Here is a 24,045-nt window from a genome sequence, read left to right as displayed (position 1 = left end):
TGTGTGTGTGTGTGTGTGTATCTGGTGTATATGTGCGTGTGTTTCTGAGTTGGCTAGATGGAGAATGCACTGTCAGATCTACAGACTCTTTTCGTAGTTCTTAGATTCTCTTGTCCTTGTTGAATAATTTATCAGTCAACGTAGGCCTTTATCAGAGCTTTGCTAGGTCACATGTTTGCATACATACATGCAGCCATAAAAAACACTTTTGCCATTATTGGAAAGTTGGGAGGGAAGAGGTGTATAGAAAACAACATGCACAACATTTTCTGTTGAATATCTAACAAAGAAGCTGCTTAAGAACCTTTGCTATGATAAACGATATTACTGCACTTGCTGTAGCCACTGTTCATATGGAAGATGCCAAATCAACCAGGACAGTGATCTTACAGGATATTACTGACAATCAATCAATTATCAATTGCAGCCCTACAACTCTAGAGTCACTAAAAAGACACTTAAACATAATAAACTATAATAATAAGTTATTGAGTTAACTGAGTTGTCATCCACATTTAACGCGAATGGAGAGCAATGAGATTTTTATTCAGCCTACAACTTTATGAAGACAAACGCCTTTACACTTAATTCTGAGGGAGATGTTCTCAGTTGAAACAGACTTATTCTCTTTATAGTGCTTCCAAAGCTGGATGAAAATAGATTATTGCTTGGTTACAAACATCGGCATTATGCTGCCGCTGTGCTTGGGAGCTGCTGTGGGAATACTTTATTATATATCTGTATGACATTGCTTTTCATTTTCAGCACATCAATACATCTCTCTGGTAAGTGTAGGCGCAGCGGGAGGCACAAAGTCCCACAGCACTAAAATACACAGAAATCGTACTGTATTAAATGAAGGCGCATTTTTAGAGTTTGATCAGACTGAGATGATTCAAGTTTTACTTCAATGAATTTGACTGTCGTAAATAAGTTACTTGAGCTTTAAAGTGCTGAGCTAAACCAGAACAAATGAGAAAATTAAACTGGGGCTTCAATTTATGAGAAAATATTTCTCAATTAGATTTACAATAAGAATTTGAGGAAAAGTATTTTTTAATGCAATGATTTTAGGTAATCTACACACATTAAACCAGGAACATGAAGCTCTTACCTTCACTTTAGTGTTGGCAGGGATGTTGGTCTTCCAGCGGACGGTGTAGAAGCGGTTATCTGTGATCTTTTGGTTCTTGGGCAGCGAGTTGTCGGCCCAGGTCACCTTGATGGTGTCGTGGCTCAGCACAGAGGACTGAACACCCACAGGCGGCATCATGGGAGAGGGGTCTGGTACTGGGGTGTATGGAGCATGATAGTTGATAGACATGTCAACATCGGGGTCTATGGGGTCTGCATGTTATGGCAGGAAACCCGCATGCATGCACACAAATTAAAATGACCAACATTAAAACATAAAGGAAAAGGCGTGGCGGATCGGACAGTGGAGTCAAACAAGGATGCAGGGAGGAACAAATAGAAGAAAATATGGTTAATGAGTTTAAATAAAGAGGGAGGGAGAAAACAGATAAGTGGAACAAGGATGGGATTGGGAAGGATGAAGAGAGAGAGAGAAGATTCTATTAGAAAAACAGACACAGACCTCTACAATAAGACAAATCTACAGAGCTGGTGCTTTAAAGAAACTACTATACAGCATTTTTCTATCAAGAGCTGCTATATACTACAGAGAGAGAATGGAAAACTCTATTCATAAGAAAAGATTGCAGTAAATGGAAAACTAGGCAGAAAGCAGATAACCACAATCCTACCGCCAACATTTTCAAGCTCACATATTTAAGTGTTAACACTCTCTTCAGAGAAAGGAGGTACTGGCATGTGTTTTGACGTGTTTACATCGTGGACCTGTTCCCAACATTTGAATGCAAAGTGGATAAACAGACGGACTCGGGATTTAGTGGAAAATGTTCCTCTTTGCAGAGTAACATCTAAAAGGCTGCATGATGTCCCTGAAAACTGTAGAAAGAATGCCGAGGCTTTAAGTGAGGAAGCCTGCAGGCAGAGAGGAGGGTCACGGTCAAGTGGTGGTTTCATGTGTGTCTGTGCTTCAGATCTGAGCCTTTTGGCAAACTCTGGCACAACTACAAAACATTTAGTAATGTGCGGTTTCCTTGTTGAATAAGCCAATCAATTCAATGAATACCACAGGCTTTTTGTATTATATTTTTGGGGATTCAAGGACACAGAATAGTTTTATAATCATTCTCATGTATTGATTCCAGTTGTATCAAAACTGGTAAATGTCAATATTTTCTCAGTCACCCAGGATGACTCTCCTCCTTGACCAGTTGTTGGTCCTCTCCTCTCTGCCTCGCTCCATTTGACACCTCTTTGTACAGAGCTGCCCTTATTACATTCCCCAGTCAGAGTCAGAGTGTGTGTGCAATGCATGATGAGCACCCAGCATTCGTGTGGTTATGGAGAGACACTGCGGTTTTTGGAGAGGCATGCAAGCTGCATTTCTGTACCCAGATTTGAGGAGTACAGTCTCCAGTGTTAACCAGTAGAGCAGGGTGCAGGAAAGAGTTGCCCTGGTAACATTATGTTACAGGTCCGGATGCAATTCCTAATTTCCTGCTCCTAAGTAAAGGCGCCATGTTATTATAACATATTCAACCCAGCACTTTCTCAACCTAAGTTCACCAAGTTTCTCCTTCTTTTTCAAAAGTTAAAGTGCTATGTAGGTCAGCTCGTCTTTTTAATACCGACTTGAACAAACTGGCAGGAAGGGAACGCGCCCCAGAAGATTCCGCAGCAGCAGACGATGGTTGTGGGCTTTGGTTCTGCTTTGAGAGGAAACGTTTGGATCTGACGAAGGGTTGCCAAGAACACCACAGGGGGTCTGCGAGTGTGTGTGAGGAATAGAGGGCTTCATACAGAGAAGGGTACAGTGTGACAGTGTGTGGGTGTGCGCGCACTTAAGACTGCCACCCCCCCTCGAAGCATGTTGACAGGATTCATGTCATCCAGCATCCCACCCCTCCCCGCACGGCGGTGCAATGGTGCTGCTGCAGAGACGAACTGCAGTGATCAAGGCTTCATGGGGGGGCGGGGGTGGGCAGGATGGGAGACGAGGGAGGTGCAGCCCACATTCGGGGGACACCCCAGGGAGCATGGGCTGGTTGTCTTCTGACAGTGTCACATAAACTCTGTGAACTCCACTAACATGCAGTCTAACTGGCAGTGTTTTCTCGTTTTAAGATCATTTGTCAGGCACTCTGTAGAGAGACTTAACTTCCTCTTCTAATTGTGAGCTGGGGCTTAAAGAATTACAGAGTCTGGGGCTGGCAGCCAAACTCGATTCCTCATATTATTTGCCCGATGCGACAAAGCTGTTTCATTATAACAATAAATCCAATTACCTTATTTAGGTTGATATTCATTTTTGATGCAAATCTAAAACAGTGACAAATTGTTTTGTAGCTATTTTGTAATTAAGATGTGTTCAGCCAAACTTTTTCTGATTGAACAATTAACTTGTAAAGGCTCTTTTGTAGACATTAGTAGTGACTCTAAATATAATAGTAGTTCTGCCATTGCTTGTGAATTACACCTACGCCACTAAATCTGTTAGGCTCTACTAAAAAGTTTTTAAAAAATTGCCTGTTTAGACTGATTAAGTTGGTGAGCTATAATCCAGTGTGGGTTATTTATTATAACTCCTTATAACATATTTGTGAATGTATGTTGATCTGTTGCCTCTCATATATACTGTATCTTACCTGAGAGTTTTGAAGTTGAGTATATACATTTGTTAAAGCTGCTAATGTATAATCCTTTTTGGGAAAAATAAAGTTGTGTAAAACCTGAAGAGGTTCTCCAATAATATTTCTTTATTCCATTCTTTGTTGTTGGATATGTGCTCCTTCAATATATTGGAACATTATTCCCTGACAACCGGGGACATCTGGTAATGTAAGGGCAACATTTCAGGGCCTTGACATTTTGATTAAAAAGAGACTCAAGTAAACGGGGAGTCATTAAGGAGAGAATTAATTAGAGCAGTGAAAGCCAGATGACCCGTTATCTCCTTGGTAACTTGGAGTCGAGACAAATTCAGCCTGATAATGATCTCAGATTAGAGAGTGCGGAGATAACTGTGAGACCAAGACTAAAGCCATACAATGCGAGTGCATCCCATGATACTGAATGTAACGTCCGTTGTGTGAGGACAGTTCACAGGATTTAGGATGCTACCATTTTCAGTGTACCGAATGATAAGAGATTTAAGGTCGGCATGGAGATGTGTGGATGTGTGTGGTCCTACCTGACTGCGGTCTGGTGATGGCGCTCTCGTACACCGGGATCCCCTCACCCACGTTATTGTAAGCCTTCAGGGTGATGACATAGTGGGAGCTGGGGACTGAGAGAGTGATAGAGAGAGGTTAAGAAAGAGCATGGTGAGAGACACAGGAAGAGCGAGATAAATGATCAAGCCCAACCTCTCGAGACCCTCCACTGATAATTACGATATTGGCCAGAATGAGTGCTTGGACACAATCCTCCTCTTACTGTGATTGTAATAAGGGCTTCAATTATGCATACATAGATATTCTGCAACACTTTTCCTCCTAAATATCTCCATTTAATATGATTATTATGATCTAACTCTGACCCTTTCTGAAGCTTAGATTACTGGAGTATTAATTGTATATTATTGAGTTTGACCTACATAATGGGTATGGTGGAAACAAAGAAATAACTATGGAGCAAAATGTGTGTTTTGCTGTCAAACGAAGCAACATCACTACCTATTACTGATATAAGAAATATCAAAACATCGATTTCTTGAGTTCTATTAGTAGATAATTCTCCTCCAAAATTCCATACTGGTAACATGTATGCATGTATATGTCAGTTTCTCAAAGGTTGGACTGATCCTATGCAGAGAAAGGTCTCTTATGCAACAGTAGGAACCAGCAGAATATTTTACTAAGGTAGATTTTTAATGTTATGTTTCCTTTTCTTTTGATGACAGCAATAATTAATACCACCAAAACAATTTGGTTTGATTTAAATAATTTTGACCCCTAATTATCGTGTCCCCATTAGGCCAATCTGTATAATTAACGGCTAAGGCGTGTGGTGGAGAAGATCTCATTAATTCTGTAAATGCTCTCTATGAGGCACAGATGAGCTGCTTCATATTGTTTGTGTGTCTTGTGAGGGTTTTCTCATTTGTTATTAAAATGTCACATAACTAGTTAGTTCTATTTCTAAGTAGGACAATCACAGTAATGTTTCTAAATGTCGACATTTTAGTTTATGACGCATTTGTCCCCACGCTCTCATTACTATCTGAAACAGAGCTACTTGACAAATCAGCTGAGATTCTTCAATGTCATGATGTTGTGTGACAAATTAATATTTCAGTAAAAACAGAACACAAGCATTACGGCAATTTTTGAATGAAGATGCACAGCATGTTCTTACAGAGGTTCTCGATAGTGTAGTAGCGCTGCTTGTAGTCCACTTTGATGGTCTGGGCATGGGGACTACCGATGCCATAGCCGATGGTGTAGCCCCTCACCACAATGTCCTGGTTTTCTGGAGGCGTCCAGCTCACCACGATGCTGTTGACCAGCGGCCGGACGTGGAGAGAGCTGGGCTGGTCGGGTACACGGGATTCTAGCAAAGGAAATACATGAAATAATAACTTATAAGTATGTTTTTACAATTTCAGAGTGCAAAATGGGTAATTAAATGCTGAAAAAGGTTGGAAACATAAATCCCAAACCTAGTTTAGTCTGTACATATTGAGTAAAGCAGATGATTTTTACCATCCAGGTCGCTCTCAAACGTCTCAGTTGTGGTCCACTCGGTGGCCGGCCCTGTGCCGTTCACAGTAATGGCCGACACCCGAAAGGAGTACTCAGTCCCACGCTCCAAACCTGGACAGGAAACACAAGCCGGTCAGATTCAGAGTATTTAGACTGAGCTGTGGCTGATCTGAATCAAGCAGCAACAAAAGTCTTTCTTTAAATCTTCTCTCTCCCTCTAAAACCTGATTTTATTTCATAATTTACTGCTGCTGTCAACTTGGCTGGTAATTTGGGGTTTCAAGTTGCAGAAACAATACATTTTTGGAAAGAAACACATATTTTAAACAGATTTCCTATTCCTCTGCACAATTTAAGGAGAAATCTATAAATTAACCTGGGGAAGGATTACGTGAGGGTTTCTGTGCAATTGATTTTCTTTTCAACTCGATATCACAGGAGTGAGATTTATTTTTTTACCTTTGATTATATGCTTTGGTGGATAAAGATTTATTTACCATTAAGAAAAGTAAAAGAGAAAAGTGTGTAAAAGAAGCCAGCACAGAAAAGTAACCACAGAAATCTTTTGGAGTTTGGTTAATATTTTAAAGCTACCTCTCCTTCAGAGTTGATTCACTGCTGGGTGCCAGCTTTAAAATGCACAAAAGAGAGGAGAGCCTGCTGACAAATGAGGGGTTGCTTTTTTAATTTGCTGTAAAAATTGTCATCATGCTAATCCTGCCGCCTTTTCTTTTTTGTACCCACTATTCTGGGCCGCCCTTGGGGGGTTGCTTCTGAAGACTGCCTAACTATCCATGCCTCCAAGGCTACAACATCTTCTTCTAAACGCTTTTGAACCAACAAACACCCCACTGTTCCCCCCCTAGAATCTTCCCCAAAATCTACTTTTAAGTGTATATTCTCTTTGATGCAGCGCACAGCTTGACGTCAGGCCACTTGAAAGTTGCTGAGACAACATCTAATATTAATCACCAGTGCAGCGTGTCTCTGTTGATGTTTTTGTGGTAGCAGCGGGTAACGTTACGGTACAGTAAGACATGAGACCCTCTCAAAGTGTTCAGATGAAATGCAGATAAACAAACACAATTACAGACAGACCGACTCCAAACATCAACGCAAACATGTCTTGAATCTGAAGATCAAGATTTTAAATATTGTAGCATGTCAGAACTAATTGACAGATACATGCAGCAGAGGTCAAATGGAGTGTGATAGCATAAGGGTTTTTGATGTAGGACCTGTATGTAGGATCAAATGGGAAATTGTGGATGTGTGGAGCTGTGTTCTTAGTAAAGAGCACAAACCCTCAGTCCTATCATTATTCCTATGACCCTGATCACAACCAGCATCAAACACACACTCAGTGGACAAGTGGACAGCTCTAAATACAAGTGTGGACACATAAAACCCCAGATATGAGCAGCAAAGGAAACATTGTTAACTACAGTAGAATGCATTTAAAATGCATTTATATGATATGTGTGAACTGCTCTCCATCTCTGAACAAACATGTAAAGTGCTTTTTGTAACGGAAGCTAACTAGCTTCAATACAAAAAAAAGTTATAAATGCAACACATTCACAGCAACTTGCAAAGCTGTTAAACGAGAATTGAGTCAATCAAAAAAAAGTTAAAACAACAAATACAAAATGTTGTGAACATGTGAGGGCGATGCTACAGCAGGTAGAGTTTAATTTTGACGTCAGCAACTATACTGTAGTTGAGCCAAGCCAGTGTCTATTACCGTCAATGATCTTGTTCAGCTGGGTGCCTCCGGTGGTCTCGGCTGCTTCACTCCTACGGGAACCTTTCCGGTATCTGATCTTGTAGCCGATGATCTCCCCATTCTGGTCACTAAGGGGTGGGGGGTTCCACCGAAGCATAATGCTCTGAAGGAGAAAAAAGAGTGAAGGTGGATTAAACTTAAACCTGCATATGTGGAAATGTCTGGTTTTGAGCCTGCAGCTGTGAAAGTGACCTCATTGTTTAGCATCACACCTTCCCACACACACTTTGGCACAGACACTTGTGTAAACGTAACTCTGCAGGTTTACTGTTCTGTTGACCAGAAACACAAGGTCTCTCCCGCCTCTCCCCTCTCCTCCTGACTGTGGTGCAAATGGGAGGGCCGTGATAAAACAAACATCCCTCTGAGCAAGGGTGACGCAGTGCAGATTGACGCATTAGGAAGGAATAAAAACATGAATAATAGAGGGAGGTGTCCTGATGAGTAGGGTGTGCATGTGTAACTGTCGTCAGGTTAACCCTGCAGAGAGAGGAACGCAGGCTAGCGAGCAAACACTGTTGAGGGATTCATGAATCTGAGCTTTTGTGTGTGTATTTAAAGAGATAGGTGGGGGGTAGCCCTGTGTGGGAGAAGAGTTAATTAACGCTTTCTCACTGTCACACTGATGCACAAAAGCCTGAATACATGTGGAGGGCACACACACAGGAGTTCCTCCACAGCCAAGTCAAGGGAATTGAGCAAATTACATTTGTGTTAAGTGTGTTCAATTATTCCACTTTTGTTCTTACACTTTCAGTCCCAACTCCTCATCTCCCCCTTGTTCTCCATAGCCATGGAAACCTTTTTAATTGACTTCTGGAAAATTCACAGGGAAAAGGTGCAGAAGAAGATCATAAAGACAATGTTCTCGGGGTTGCCTTGCAGGGTAAAGATGTGCCGTTCAGCTTGACAAGGCCCAAAGAGGAGGCTGAATAAATAATAAATGTTAATTTGTTTTCTTTCCCTTGGTTCCATTTGGCGGGGCGTATCGAAAAAGCTAATTGCATAAATGATTTGCATCTATATACTCGCACCAGGATTGTTGACTTAATGACTGTTTACATTCAGAATTAAACACAATGACAACAAAGAGAAAATATTAGATTAACTAATTTCAATAATGCTTGGGAATAAATGATGCCAGATGTTTGTTTTGCAGCTTTGAAGGGGTTTGTCTGTGTGTGATTGGGAGGGGACAGCTGGACGTACACTAGCCATTCAGAAATACAATCCCTATCGTTCCCACAGAGCGGCTCTTTCTCATTTTTACTCTTAACATTACATTAGGGCTTTCTCTCCATTCATCTCAGCTGAGTATCCCTCAGCATGGGTGGCCGGTTCTTGCTCAAGCTGGAAGTGTGTGATAGGATTCTCTACCAGTTTCCTTTTCTAGTTTCAACGACAGTTTTCTGTAATTCTGGTTCTGCATTGAAGGGCTAAAAGCGCTGGCTGCTGCTTTTGTAGTCAATGCATGCAGCTCACAGTTTTCAGCATCTCCTTCACTTCTGTTTGTACTTGCTGTCTCGTGTCATGAGTGAGAAACTCTTTAAAAATCAAATGTAATCCATCATTCAAGTGGAAATATACAAAAGACCTGCAGCTCTCTGTCTGAAGATGAAATGGTTGAAGAGACCTCCAGCTGAGGTCAGTTTCTGGTCTGAATCAAGAGCTGTGAAGCCTGAACACTACTCTCTCAAGAAATCTATTGTGAGTGTATTTCATTTAACCTAAAAACATGCTAACCAACAGGTTAAAATGGCTGTCACTACGTTAGCTTTGCACATAGCATCACATTTAGCATAGATTTGTCAGTCAAAAGCCACCAAAACATATATTTTAAATGGGAAAATACTGCAGGCTTCTCTGCCAGATACTGTCCAAAGGGAGAGTGATCCAGAGGATAACACCTTCTGACAGGCGGCTCTCCTGCCGATGAGAGGATCGATGAGGGTTCACACTCCATCTTAACCAGCTGGGGCAACAGGCCTGTGACACGGCTGATCACACAGAGAAACAACGGTGTGCTGGCCTTCAGGCTACGTTCTGTATTTGTTCAACTGTTTGTGTGTGTGTGTGCGTGAGTGTGGATTTTGTGAAGCGGCTGCATACACCTTGGACCGAAGCTCAGTCTAGCTGCAGGCAGTTTAGGTGCATTTTTATGTTGGCATCTGAGGGAGTCTGTACAACATGCGTGAAAGCTTTTAAGACGTCAATAAGAGAAGGGACAAATCTAGACTGGTTACACGTCATGCAAACTGTTTCTTACCTTTGAGTTCTGAACCTCCAAGGTGAGGTTTTGAGGAGGAGCACTGGGTACTGTGAAACAAAAGAAAACAGAACATTTATTTTCTTCACAGAAACATAGCACACCTTGAGGGTGAGTATTTTAATTAGCGGGTGATTAACACAAATTCTATTTTTAAATAAGCTGCTTGTCTTTGCCTTACAGTAAAACAGATACATTAGGTTGAGTATTGCTCTGAAAAAAAGCATTCCATTTGAAAGCATCAACTGAGATTCATCATGTCTTCCAAAATTGACAGACTAAAGGATTAATTGATTCATGTAGAACATTATTTGCAGGTTAAATGCTTGTAAACTAATTGGTTAATCACAGCTCTAATCTACTGAAAACGAACAGTTCACTGTAAAGATGTATCTAGCTGGATATACATTTACAGCATACTGCAGATTACTCAAATGTACAGCCATCCATAACATTTTACACACAGACAAGGATGTTAACGTCAATCAAGACATGTCATAAACCAAAGGCAGTCTTGTTAGAGACTCTCTTCATTAAGATACTGACCATCAGACAGAGTGCGAATGGCCACATCGTCAGTGGAGACCCCCGGCCCGTGCTTGTTGTTGGCCACCACACGGAAACTGTACTCTGTGTTCTTCTTCAGGCCTGTCATGGTGTAGGACTGAATGTCAACGTCAACGTCCTGAAAGAAAAGGAGGGAGGAAAGAGAAGAAAGTATGTTTGAATATACTAAAAATGTAACATAATTTATAAATATGAATTAATACAAATATATTTTCTTCGGTGACTGTGCTAAATAGAACAAATGAAGTAAAGTGCTGCAAATATGACTAGTTCTATACCAACAACATTTTCAGAATTGTGTAATTTTAGCTTTCAAGTTTGATATTGGCACAAACATGAGTAAATAAAACCAGTTCCAATAGTTTTAAAAGCCTAGGATGTGGCAAAGCTACAAATGCGTTGCCTCCTGTGTTCATCATTTCATGACACCAATATCTCAGTTTGTGATTCTGTGTATATAAATAACATCCAAGACAGAGAAACAACTTATGCTCTGTGTGATCAAAACTCTACTTCAGGCCAATTTACATTCGTCTCTCCGCTTGTGACATTTGGAGTAGAAAGGCGGAGACTTAGTGGAAATCGAATCTTGCTTCCGAAGCGCTTCAATCACAACCTCTGACCTCGAGGCATATGATCGCTTGTGACCACTTCACCCTGGAAGAGGCATCAGAGGTTGTCCCTGACTTCCCCCTGTCCTTTAATATTTCATCTCCTTTCAGCACTGTATCTTTCTATTTTCGTCTGTGCTCCGTCCCATTCCTTCACCTCTTTCTTTCCACCCCTCTCTTAATCTCTTGCCTTTTTCACCTCATCTCTGGCTCTCTTCTCGAGGGAACTGAAGCGCCATTACTCAGTACGCTGGATGACGTTTCACCCATTATCATATTAAAGGCTTTTTAATGCCTCACTGGCTTGCACACCGCTACTGCTGGGGCTGACTCAATATCTAAGCATCTGAATTCCACTCCTGTGACGGAGTTAGACCTGCAGAGAACAACTCGTGGATCATATTTCCTTTTTTTTGCACAATATGCATTTTGTGTGAGATGCATAATCAAGAATGTAGCCAAAAAGCAGTACAAAGAGTCTTTAAGCTAATGATTAGGAACGCCTTACCTCATCACAATTTACATTAGTCTAGGAAGTGAAATTATTTTTATCTAATGAACCCCGCAAAAGCAAGCAGCAGCTACAGGAAGTACCTCTCCTCTTACAAGGTACAAGAAATGAGACAATGATGTTCACTGAAACTATCCAACTTTTAACCATAAGAAATCAATAAAAAGAAGGAAAAACACAAGTAAAAAATGTAATCTAGGAAATACTACACTCGTTTAAAGTCCTTTAAAAAATAAGCACATTACATCTGAACTTATATCTAGATTTTACATGTTTTATCTGATTTCTGGATTATTTTTATTTATATATTTTTTCCATCAAGCCTTTTATTGTCTTGTTTCTACATCTGTTGTTCTGTGTGCAGCACTTTGTAACTACTCTTTGAAAAGTGTAAAAGATCCCTTTCTGCTATCACACATTATAGCTGAGTGAGTGAAGACTATTTCCTACCTGTTCGTTGTCAAAGCTTTTGTCTGTGTAGAACACCTTGTAGGTGAGCATCTCTCCGTTGCCAGTGATGGGTTTGTCCCAGCTCAGAGAGACGGAGGTGGGCGTGTTGGACACCGCCTGCAGGTTCGGAGCAGGACCGGGCACTTGAACTGAAACAGGAGAGCAGAGATTAGAAAACAATCAAACATGACAATTGTGTTTTGTTTTATCTTGAGCCCTCTCCATTTTTCTTGTGCATTTTTATGCATCTGGAAAACAGGAGATCAATTTAGCATGTCCATTTTTTGCTGCCAGAAACCCATTCTTGGCTCCTCTAAAGCCTCATTTCCCTGTGTGAGCTAGAGCTGAGGCCAAGACGGCTCCGAGGAGAGCGATTCCCTCCGGACTGGGCTGACAGCCATGTAGATTTCTTTGTTATTGCCATGACAAACAAACTGAAGGTGCGCCTCAACAAAAACATCAATGTGCATATCGCATTACACCAACATTTGCCTCAGGCTAATATTCAGTACGCTAGACTGTTTATCTAACTGCGTGTAGTTATTCAAAATAAGGGGCAGGATTAGACAGAGATTGAGTTATAACTTGTCTGTGGATCAGTTATATGTCTTGTGAAATAAATAGAAAAGAGCAGATATGTAAATCTTGTTGAGGAATGTGGTTTAACATCTTAAAGTAGAGGCTTTAAACTTGGCACTGTGTTAATTTTGCAGCAAATATTATATCTTTTAAACTTTTTAAAGGATCTGACATCTTAAAAAAACCGAATGAGAACACAAACATTAAAGTTAATGTCTCAGATTTCTTTACTTCCACTTGATTATGGGAGTGAGAATTAAACTACTCGGCTATTATTCCTACACTGTGGCAAATGTAAACACTTTTAAATTATAGCAGACCATTAGCACTTTAACATCCAAGCAAATATCTTATTTCATTTCCAGATAAACAAATATCTATCACGTCCCTAAAAGGTTGTGACATGCTGCTACTACCAAGAAGTACCTAAAATGTGAGAAACATACAGATATGATGGTCAAAATCAAACAAGATATAAAACATGTAAGAGATCATTTGGCTAGTTTAAAAGGTAAAAAGTCATCTTTGTTTTTCAGTAGTTTAATTGTCCTAACCCAATAATAATGTCTGGTAAGGAGGATGGGAATGAACCTCGTAAGCAGCTGGTTCCAGTACTGCAGAGAAACTCAGAGAGTATATGGACAGTGGTGTCATTTCCTGTTGTCTTTGTACTGTGCCAAATTAGATTTTAAATTAAACATTGACTATAAGGTTAAAGTCACACAGAAAGAGATATGTGTCTGTACCTTAAATATCTTATATTGAAGACAGAAGCTCCCCTTTGTGTGTGTGTGTGTGTGTGTGTGTGTGTGTGTGTGTGTGTGTGTGTGTGTGTGTGTATCAAGTTTCTGTGGAGAGGTGACACGGTGCAGCTGCAGAGATGTGTGCACACACCTGGCACTCAGGTGCAGGTCAAGAGTTTAAGCTCCCATTCGTAGCATGTTCTCACACTAAAAGTGCACGCACACGACAGAGATATACTGCCCAGGTACAGCCCACCCTCACTGCTATCCCCACAGGTGTCGAGGCATTAACAGGCAGTGTGAGTGTGTGTGTGTGTGTGTGTGTGTGTGTGCGTGCGTGCGTGCGTGCGTGTGTGTGTGTGTGTGTCGATCCGTCCGCCCTCCAACCAAGGACACAGGTAGAGTAACGGCGGCTGACCTACAAAGTGACAGTGACTGAGCTGCGGCTGAGCCCAGAGGTGGGGGACGTCGACCCTGACAGTGTGCTGGGAAACCCCCTTTACAGCAATTTTAAATGTGGGTGAAACAGCAGCAGCCATGGGAAGAATTACACACCCAGACACAAAGAGAAAAGAAGAACCACTTCGCCCCCTCTCTCCTCAAGAACTCGTGTGTGTCCTCCACTTTAAACATCCTAATGAGCTTCTGTACAGCATCTCTGTGCAGACCGGCAGAGGAAAGTGTTTCAGATAAAAGACTGGAATACTAATTTCAAACATTCCCTGCTAAGGTAGGCCTGGTTCAAAGCAACACACACACACACAGGGATTATAGTAAATGTTGGGGCATAAATATGAAGAGGCTTATGAAAACGCTGTATTCCTCTGGTGTGGGTGGTCTGCCTTAACACACAACACCAAACAGCCTCTATGTGACTGCCCGTGTGTGTGTGTGTGTGTGTGTGTGTGTGTGTGTGTGTGTGTGTGTGTGTGTGTGTGGTGTTGCTGTATGTGAGTGAATATTTGTTTGTGAGAATGTTTATTTGCACATTTGTGAGCTTCTTTTGAGTGCATCCTGTTTGCATCAGTGTGCCAGTGTGAGCATGTTCCCAACCAACTGCCTTTATGTTTATGTTTCCTGTTTACTGAACACATATAAATGACCGTGTGTGTGTATGTGTGTGTCTTTACCTTCAGCCTGGGTGGCCACTTTGAGCGCTGCAGAGCTCTCTCCCTGCCCGTTGCTGTTATGGGCCACAACCCTGAAGCGATATTTGGAGTCTGGCATGAGGTTCTGGATGGTGACCTGCATCTCCCCGGGGCGGCTGGTATTCACTACCCGCTCCCTGATGGACACACACACACATGCACAGCAACAGAACATTTGAACTCTTAGATACATTTAAGAGTGTAAAAAACACATTTTAAGTTTACAAATGAATAGTGTTGGGTACTAAATGAATGATATAATCTTTGATTGAATTTCAAAGCAAATCCTCAGACTTGGAAAGCAGAAAACAGCTAATGTTTCATAAATGACTCATTATTCTGTCCATTAACTAATCAATCAGTCAAGTAATTGAATAATGATGAGCATATTAGCACTCATCTGTCTCTACAGCAGTAACCTTTTGTTTTTTTGAGGCAAATGGCACATGTGGTTAGTGTAAACATTATTTGTACCATCCATGTATACGGATAGATAGTTATATATGCATTTACATCTGTAACTGTAGCTCAGAGTAAACACTTCTTATGTATTAGGCCACTTCTGAGAATGACTTCATTTCATAGGGAAATAAAACTTAGCCAAAATGCTGAAGAGTAATTGTGGAAAATCCTCTCAGCTTCTTTAATTTCCTCCTGAATCATACACAGTAAATCCTCTCCACAAGACGCTGGGGGAAATTATCACAGAGCTGCTTAAAAAGTGTGTTTGGACTGAATTGTTTTGTTTATACTTGAATGTAAAAAAAGGTAATCCTTTGAGGAAGGAAGTTTGTTTTTAATTAATTAACATTTAGTGCTATGATAAGTGCTTTAATTAGGCATTTCCAGAGTGGTCTGGTATGCATGGTGCCCTGCCGACTGCAGCAGTAATGTGTGTATTAGTACCCTCCTGGCAGTACTACAGTTTAGTGTGTGTACTACCTGCTGGTGCCCTCCTGGCTGTAGAACACAGAGTAGGTTAACTCGTCTCCGTGAGGTTCGGCTGGCGGGCGCCAGGTCAGCTTGATGAAGCGAGTGGAGACCAGCGAAGCCACGACGTCTCGAGGGGCGGAGGGGGAGGGCCCCGCTGGACCGGCTACACTTCCGGAGCCTGGCGTTACATGGTCAGTAGTGTTAGGAGTCAGTGAGGGGGGGGGGAAAGAGGGCAGGGCTACATCTTTGGGTTTAGAGGAGGAGGGTGGAGGGAGGTTTGGGTGCAGCGAGACAGGGAGGGGCAGGAGACAGTGGCAGTGTGGGAGTGGGTGAGAGAAAAGTCACGCAGAGGCGCCCGAAAAGGAACGGGTCGAGGAGAGGAAAGGGGTTGAAATGGAAATGACAGTGAAACGAAAGAAAGGAAGGAAACAAAAAAAGAAGAAAAAACAAAATAACAACAACGTAACAAAAACTGCCTTTTGGCATGACAAGGAACCACAGAAATAAAACACTTCTACTACACTTACACAGCTGACAAATAAAGCACAATACAAGGGGGACTACACATGCAGATCTACACACAGCTCTCTAATGTAAGGGTAGTGCGAGCAGAACATAGCGTTAAACATTTAATTCTAAAAAGACGGCTTTTCCGCCAATCATTTGTGATTAAAAATGATTGGTTAGCAGTTTTGGGCATTTTTAGCATTTATAACTAAAAACTGGCATACACAGGTAGAGTTTGTATGAATGGGACAAAGACACCTTCCAAATGCACACAAGAAAACCATATGTTCAGGGAATTAAACACACTTTTTCAGACACAGTAAAACAACTCAAGTCTAACAATAAAGTTTATTCTGAAGTCTAAATTCTCTCAACTAACACCCCAGATGATATTTTTGTATACACTTTTTCCGCCACATTCCAAAGGCTAGCCACAGAAATGTTTGTGATTTCATTTGGTGGTTGTTTTATTTTGGAGGAACAATCTGCGGTCAGACTGAGCCAGATCTGCTTTCCATTTGCCTGCCAAGTGGGCGAAACGAAAGCATACGGAAAGAATGTCAGTCTGTATGACATTTCCATTTATTGCGGGTCAAGGAAATTGACAGGAGGACAAGGCTAAAATACAGAAAAGTAGCAGGAAAAGTGCAGTGTGCAAACAGTGTATTATTATTGGTGAAATTGTTTTGAAAAGCAAAGTGACCGCTGGCCTATTTGTCTGTCATTGCATGTGAGCTAACCACTAACCCAGCTCTCAATATTTGTTTACATTTCAAATTCCCAGTTCACTGACTTCTGTGATTGGAGTGATATGAAGCAATTGCTTCTATTTTGGTCCAAGTACACTTTTTCCCTTGCCATTGCGCACACTGTGATCAATAACGCAAACCTCTGAAGGAGTGTTTAGTTTTATATTAATGTCATAGTGTTCGTTTCTATATAAGTTTACATGTGTGTGTGTGTGTTTGTTTTCAAGTGCAGTCTTTGGCAAATGACACCTTTTGAGTTGTGTTGGTTCCATACTACATTTGAAATCAAACAATGATTTATGAGGTAAAGGTGCTGGCTATAATATTTCATTTCAGATTATTTGACACAAACCTAAAACAAAATCAATTCCTCTTTTATGAGGTTTGGTTGCAAAGTCGATGTCTGGCAGAGGCTACAGCAGATATGAGCAGACACTCAATATCTCCAGGCCGCCTTCAGTCAGGTTTTTGGCAAGCAGGAATCAGATGGATTGATTCAGGTGACTGATGGCCAGTCGAGATTATTCCACAGGTTGGCAAACACTTTTAATGCCTTGTCTGTATTTTTTGTAGGAAATGGTTGGGCGATTAATGTTCATAAAGGGATAGGACTAGTCACCCAACAACCTAAAACAACCTTAAAGCTGGACTTCAACACTCAACCTCAAAGTTACTGATTCATAACAAATCCAGTTAGCTGGGATCGAGCCAAAAACTGAGGAAAACATATAATTGGCCTAATACTCTTTGACTGCCGTGTAAATTACCAGATGCTGAACCATTATCCTCACCCCCACCCACCCCCACCCACCCCCCCCCACCCCCACCCACCCCCCCCCCCCCCCACACACACACACACACACACACACACACACACACACACACACACACACACACACACACACACACACACACACACACACACACACACACACACACACACACACACACACACACACACACACACACACACACACACACACACACACACACACACACACACACACACACACACACACAGTTCTGGTGTCCTATGATGAGGCCATCACTACATGACAATAAGCCGCTTTGGAGGATAAACAAAGAGCTTGAGGCCTGTTTGTTGTGGAGGAAGCACTTTCCTGCATAACTAAATTGTGACTGGAACACAATCCCAGGAACATATTGGATTATAAGTGGTGAGAATACAAAATAAACACATAAAAACACGTTAAAACACTATCAAAACAAAGTGAAACGCTAAATGTAATATTGGGAATGGTTTACACAGAAAGGAAATATGGGTGAAAGATCAAGAAAATACATACAGTATCAAAAATGCAGTCAAAATATTTGAAGAAATGCTGCTGCTAAACTGAGGAATAGCAGACCAAAACACAGACGTTGAAATGACCGACCGACTGACTGACTTTCTTACCGGCTTAATAACACAATAAAGGCATGTGATATTATAGTTTGTAGTTGCAGCTGCAGAATAATTCATTTAAAACTCCATGTAAAACATTTCTTATCTTTGTGGTCAGTAAAAAGATGAGATAAAACACACATGAAATCAGCTTGGCAACTCTAAAGTTAAGGTTCCTTGAAATTGCTACTATACAATACTATACAAGAAGGACGGGATCCCATGTGTGCAAATGGAGTTTATTTTTGTTTAGCGTATTCTGGAGTAGAGCCACTGCTTGTTGACTGAGACAAAGGAATGAAGGCATGACAGAAGTGGAGCCAAGCTTTCAGACATGTATGTGCAGACACATTTAGAAAGAAAACCTCCACTTTGGCTTTGTTCCGAAAGGCATACAGAAATGTAATACAGGAGGCATTTTAGAGAAAAATTAATATAAAGTGGGGCTGTGGAAGAAAAAGGTTTCACAGTTGGGTAAAGCAATAAGGAATACAGCAGTTCAGTAAAAAATAGTCCTGAAATCAGTGCCAGGTCAGATGTAGAAATATAGTATAGCCTGATGAGAAATGCATTGTGGGATAGGCAAAGGGTCTTTAGATGTAGTTTCTATCTTTATACACCTCGTCAGCTGTAGGTAATTGACATGCGGGGCAGTTTTCGGTGTCCTTCTGACAATCTGTCTTGTACTTGCATGCCTAAAACTGTTACTGTAAGAAGGCGTCAGCCTCCCACTGCCTCTGCCAAGCTCTTTTCATAGCTGATTAATAGTGCCATTAGTCTCTGTGCCAGAGGTAATGAATGGCTGGCATTAAGGCTTAACGAGGAAGGTTACTCTAGATCTGCATAATAAATCTGGGAAACCAATACGCAAAACAGTCAAGACAAAGACATGCATAGCAAAGCATTCATCTTAATATTCACCGGAAGCAAGAGCCCTTTCTGAAATTAAAATAATTGGAGTAGCACTAAAGTTCTGATTAAAGCCTCATAACTTTTATCTTGTGCTGCTAACTCCAGCAATCCTTTGCTGTGCTCCCCAGAGTTCAGCTGTAAAGTTACGCCAAGCTATTTTTTCATCATCTGGTCTGAGTGTAAAGATAAGAGAGCCTACCTCAGTGGCTGAGACTATACACCTCCACCAAGAGAGCAGAAATCTATTGAATGCAGATATCTGCCAGAAGCACCCACAGCGCTGTAACTACAGATATCCTTTTTCAGAGGGAATTCAGCAGGCCATGCCAGGCTCTTGCTAAATGGATTTCCTCAGAACTAGTTTCCATGCCTAATGTGGTTCAGTAATGATGACTGCATAGGAGACAGATCCTGCACAATGCTAATGGTCCATTACTGAGTCACCACTTGCATCTGCCTTAGAAAATAATAAAGGAAGAATGAACAATGTACTCCAAAAGCCTGGACAGAGCCCTCAGAAAACCAACAGAAAAGCTGGCTGTCGATTAAGTCTCTTTCTGCTTCATCCGAACATGCCACAGTCGCACGAGGAGAAAATGTGGGGAGCATATCTCTGGGCTTGCGGTTGAAATACATCAAAGGTGATTTCTTCTGAAGAAACAGCATAGAGACATTCTTTGTTTAAATGTATAGGTAATGTAAGCATTGCCACTTCTCACGTAAATGTGGTGGAAATCGGCTGCCTTCTCAGAACGACAGCTGACAACCATAGATGCACTCCCTCTACAATCTTGTTATTCTCGCTATCTTCCCAGATAAGAATGGAAAGATGAGCTAGCCTGACAGCTCATGACATTTGAGCGGCTTCTTAACGTGCCGACAAAAGAAACTGATTGAGAAAAAGAAGACAACTGTTTCAAGTGGAGACAGAGAGATGTGAAGAGAGAGATGGTGGAGTGAGAGAAAGAGGCTGACCAAGCAGGTTGTTTTTGTTACTCTTGAGTTTCTTGTCGGAAACAATAATAAGCTACATTTTGGCCACCATTTTCAACCCTTGCAAAGTACTTAACAAGCAATACTACAATCAATAAAAAAAACTTTATATAAACAATAAAAAGCAATACATTAATCCACAAGGGGAGATAATAACACCCTGCTAATTTCACCATAGCAGGTGAGAGATTTGACTTTTGGACCTTTCGCTGGAGGGGGCTGAGATAGAGTATCAGATAGGGGGAACATATCAGTTACTGCACACGCTCTCTCGCTAAGATAATCAGAGACAGTCGGGATTAAAGTCCAACACGAACCTCACAAAGGTTAAAACTGACAATGAAAGAAAAAGAAAATCTTTTGAGTCACAGACTGTTTCTCCAAAGAAGTGAAACAGGATCCCTCCACATTCCTCCGTATCACTTTCTAGGGCACATTCAACATCATCGAAAACATGTTTGAAATCTGTAATGTTCCCCAGGCGAGAAATAAACTTTTATTAATTAAAAGAAATACATGGCAATCCCAAAAATGAATGTTCTCCTCATTAGGTCTTGAGTGGTTGAAATATTTTTCTGGAACACCTTATCTTTGATGAAGATGCTGGTGGTGGGGCCAGAGGGGACACATCAAAGTCAGACAAATTAGGAGAAATTACTTTGATGGATCGGCACTGGTAAGGTCATGTACAGAATATTGACATTTTGATGTTACCGCCAGTTAATGCTGCTGCAAAAGTGTGGAAATCCACATTCTGATTATAAAAAAAGACTATCTCAGCTTCTCTGCCTGAATGAGCACACGCCATGAACGCGGTTATAAAAGGTTTGGAGTGGGTCACAGATGTGTTTATGTCTCCACACTCCCTAAACACTCCTGTGGTTTGGCAGTGACAAAGTGTGGAGAGAGAGAGAGAGGACCCATATGATAGATCTGGGCCTCCTGGATGCCATGTGGTGACGCAGCAAATGCTTTAGTAGGATGGAGGGGGTTGTTTGTACTTCCAAGGATGGTCCATCCATCTATCAGGCGGCTAAAACCTCTGAAAGCCTGTGTGTGTTCTCCTTTATCGACTAGGAAAGCTGTCTCTTTGAAACCCTGAAGTGATTTCCTCTTAAATGCCAGAGTCTGTTCAATGTTACATATATCTTGCTCTTCATATCCAAAATCAACATTCTCTAATTCCCTGTGGGCCTACAGAAACAAGAAAAAGGCATTTGTATTGGCTATATTTTTGGACGGGATGATGGTATGGCTGTGTTTGCATTCACTCTTGGCCCTCTAGCAATTTACTTTCTGGTAACTTCGTTACGAGACAATTCCTGCTCTGGGTTCTCAAAATTAACATAGAGCAGAGGGGTTTTAAATGTGTGGGAATGTGTCAAATCAACGGGAAAAACCTTAGATGATCCACAGATCTCGTAGGGGAAAACGAACGTTCCTATTTGGAAATGATGGCAGTAATTGAATGGGGTCGGAAGATGAATAATTAATCATCCGCTGTGTTTACATCCAGCGTCCCTTCACGATCAAACACATACACTTGATCCGTGGGCCACTGGTGAGTTAATTTGGGTGTGATTGCTTTGTTTCCCTGAACGCCTGTCTTTAACACGCACACACTCGCAGAAACATGCAACATCATGAGGACAACGGCTGCTTGCCCAGACTCTGTATGCAAATGAGGATGTGTGACTATGGTATACAATGTAACCCCCCCCCCCCTTTCCTTTCCTTTCCACTTTGACAATTCTGCATCACATGCTCCAAATGCTGGGCGTCTTGGGCTCTCCTTTCAAGCAGATCAAAACAGCCAGTGATGCTGCACGTCTCCTGAGGACTGGGCCACCAATGCCCAGGACTGGAAACAAGATTTTTTTCTTCTGCACCTCCTGCCTTTGTGTCTTTTTACCTTGGAGTAACACAAACACACTTCAACCTTTTCCAGGGGAACACAGCAAGCTTGGAATGAAGTAATTGATTTTAGAGAAAGCCCTGTGATTGTGTGTATACATGCACTTGCCACATTTTGTGTATAAAGTGAGTGGAGCTGAACAAGCAGCAAAAGGGCTGAAAAGGTCAAATAGTATGTTTGCAGAAGTGGGGGCAGCTGCACCACCCATGGGAGACTTGATAACAAACAGGCCAGCTAATCAGACTCCTACCAATAAAGCAGCCTCCCTGGGTTCGACCCACTGAGAAGCGGCTATCACACGGCGCGAGCAGGCAGTGGGATGCCCACGTCCCGCAGTGATGTTACTCACTAGTCTACTTTTAGCTTATGGAAACTAGGAGGCTCATGGAGACAAGGGGGGGGGGGGGGCTGCTAACAGGAAAGATAAAAGCTCCAGCTTTGGTGGCGCCGCTCACAGGGGTCAGCTGCCTGCAGCTAAGGGAAGGGTGTGAAGGGAAAGTGATGTTTTTGTACCATGTGGTACTTCCAATTACTGCACCCAGAGGAGTGTCCACGTCCAAAAACATCACAACGGCATCCTGGATGAGTGTGTGTTGGAGGTGGTTGCTGTTATATTGTAGAAAGGGCACGTGTTATTAGTGGGGTGTGTAAAACAGATTGTCAGGGAAAGGCAGATCCCTCACACATACGTACGCAGTATAAAACTGGTGTTGATAACAAGTGTGACCTTCACAAAAACAGCACTGACGTAGGCACTAAAGGCTACGTTTGAACCTTTTTTTTTACTTTCCAAGAGCAAAATAGGCACCCATAACATTTGCAGTTAGCACTTAGGCGACAGACCATTAATAAATAAGGCTAAGCCTTTCACCACGGTCGAGTAAATACAACCCATAGAAAAGTTCAGCCAGAACTGTGATTCCACACACACACACACACACACACACACACACACACACACACACACACACACACACACACACACACACACACACACACACACACACACACACACACACACACACACACACACACACACACACACACACACACACACACACACACACACACACACACACACACACACACACACACACACACACACACACACACACACACACACACACACACACACACACACACACACACACACACACACACACACACACACACACACACACACACACACACACCACTAGTTGAACAAACTGCAATTTGGTGATGGCTGATTTCAGCTCTTCACAATCAATTAAGGCTACAATCCCTCTGATCAGCGCCCTACAGCCCCGAGTGGGGAACACACTCACTAATCACTATCCATGCACACTAAAGAGAATCTGTGTTTGTATTTCAGTTAAGACACTGCATGCACATTTCAGTACTTTATCCCCTAATTTGAATTTCAATATATTTTGCTATGAGGCAAATTCCATTTAGTGGAATATATTCACATTTACATATAATTACTATTCTCCACCAACTGCTACCGATTAATTTGTTTTATTCCTCTTTGATTACCACAAGCTTTTGTAAATATAACTACAATGTTCTAAATAAAACAACATTATCATATTAGTTCCAAATCAACCTTATCGCACCAATAGCAAATAATACTCAAGACTGTCAGTTAAGATAAGATGCTTAGTGTTATAATAGCACTCGCCGTGCATAACAGCACCAGCAGCTAAAAATGTTGCTGTTAAAGAAAAAGGTAATTTTTGCGCTAATTGAGTTTTGTTTTTATGGAAAAGGATTAGTGGAGCTAGTTTTTATTAGATGCAATTTCATCCCCCAGTTGCACTTTATTAGTTTACAGAAGCCTTTCGCTTTTAGACTCCTTATCTCCGTTTCTGCTGCATCACGCTTACAGGGATGTTCATTATAATATAAATGTTGAGTTTTGGAAATTGCAATTTTGAAAATAAACACAAACTGCAGCTCGAAAAAAATGACAATAAAGCTAAATTAAAACCGCAGGATGCAGCCACGTATTCCTGTCAGTCATTGTATACACCCCCAAACTGTGTGTATGCAGTCACTGGTATATGACCGAGATGCAGTACGGAACAAAGCCAGTCAAGGCTGGAGAGAGCGGCCTTGACATAATGATTGCCGGTTTGAACGAACAATGGAAAACTATTTAATACAATCATTAATTGAATAAGATTAATTTAC

The 24,045-nt window shown here is 41.6% G+C and overlaps 1 protein-coding gene across 17 annotated transcripts in view; it reads right to left on the bottom strand.

The window, feature by feature from the left end:
- neo1a (neogenin 1a) overlaps nt 1-24,045 on the bottom strand; it is a 167,547-nt gene that overhangs the window by 9,893 nt on the left and 133,609 nt on the right. For 14 of the 17 annotated variants that reach the window (XM_079664393.1, XM_079664405.1, XM_079664396.1 and 11 more), the window contains 10 exons: nt 15,399-15,633; nt 14,439-14,593; nt 11,987-12,135; nt 10,394-10,532; nt 9,848-9,897; nt 7,540-7,684; nt 5,796-5,906; nt 5,449-5,643; nt 4,283-4,378; nt 1,115-1,347 (listed from right to left, as the gene is read on the bottom strand). In XM_079664393.1, the coding sequence (XP_079520519.1) occupies nt 1,115-1,347; nt 4,283-4,378; nt 5,449-5,643; nt 5,796-5,906; nt 7,540-7,684; nt 9,848-9,897; nt 10,394-10,532; nt 11,987-12,135; nt 14,439-14,593; nt 15,399-15,633 (1,508 nt within the window). The remainder of the gene's footprint in view (nt 1-1,114; nt 1,348-4,282; nt 4,379-5,448; nt 5,644-5,795; nt 5,907-7,539; nt 7,685-9,847; nt 9,898-10,393; nt 10,533-11,986; nt 12,136-14,438; nt 14,594-15,398; nt 15,634-24,045) is intronic. The other 3 variants (XM_079664408.1, XM_079664409.1, XM_079664394.1) reach the window with 2 other exon arrangements.

This window comes from Notothenia rossii, assembly GCF_949606895.1.
Source record: "Notothenia rossii genome assembly, chromosome: 2".
NCBI lineage: Eukaryota > Metazoa > Chordata > Actinopteri > Perciformes > Nototheniidae > Notothenia > Notothenia rossii.
The sequence above is the reverse complement of the archived record's forward strand: the minus strand, read 5'-3'. Positions and strand labels throughout refer to the sequence as shown.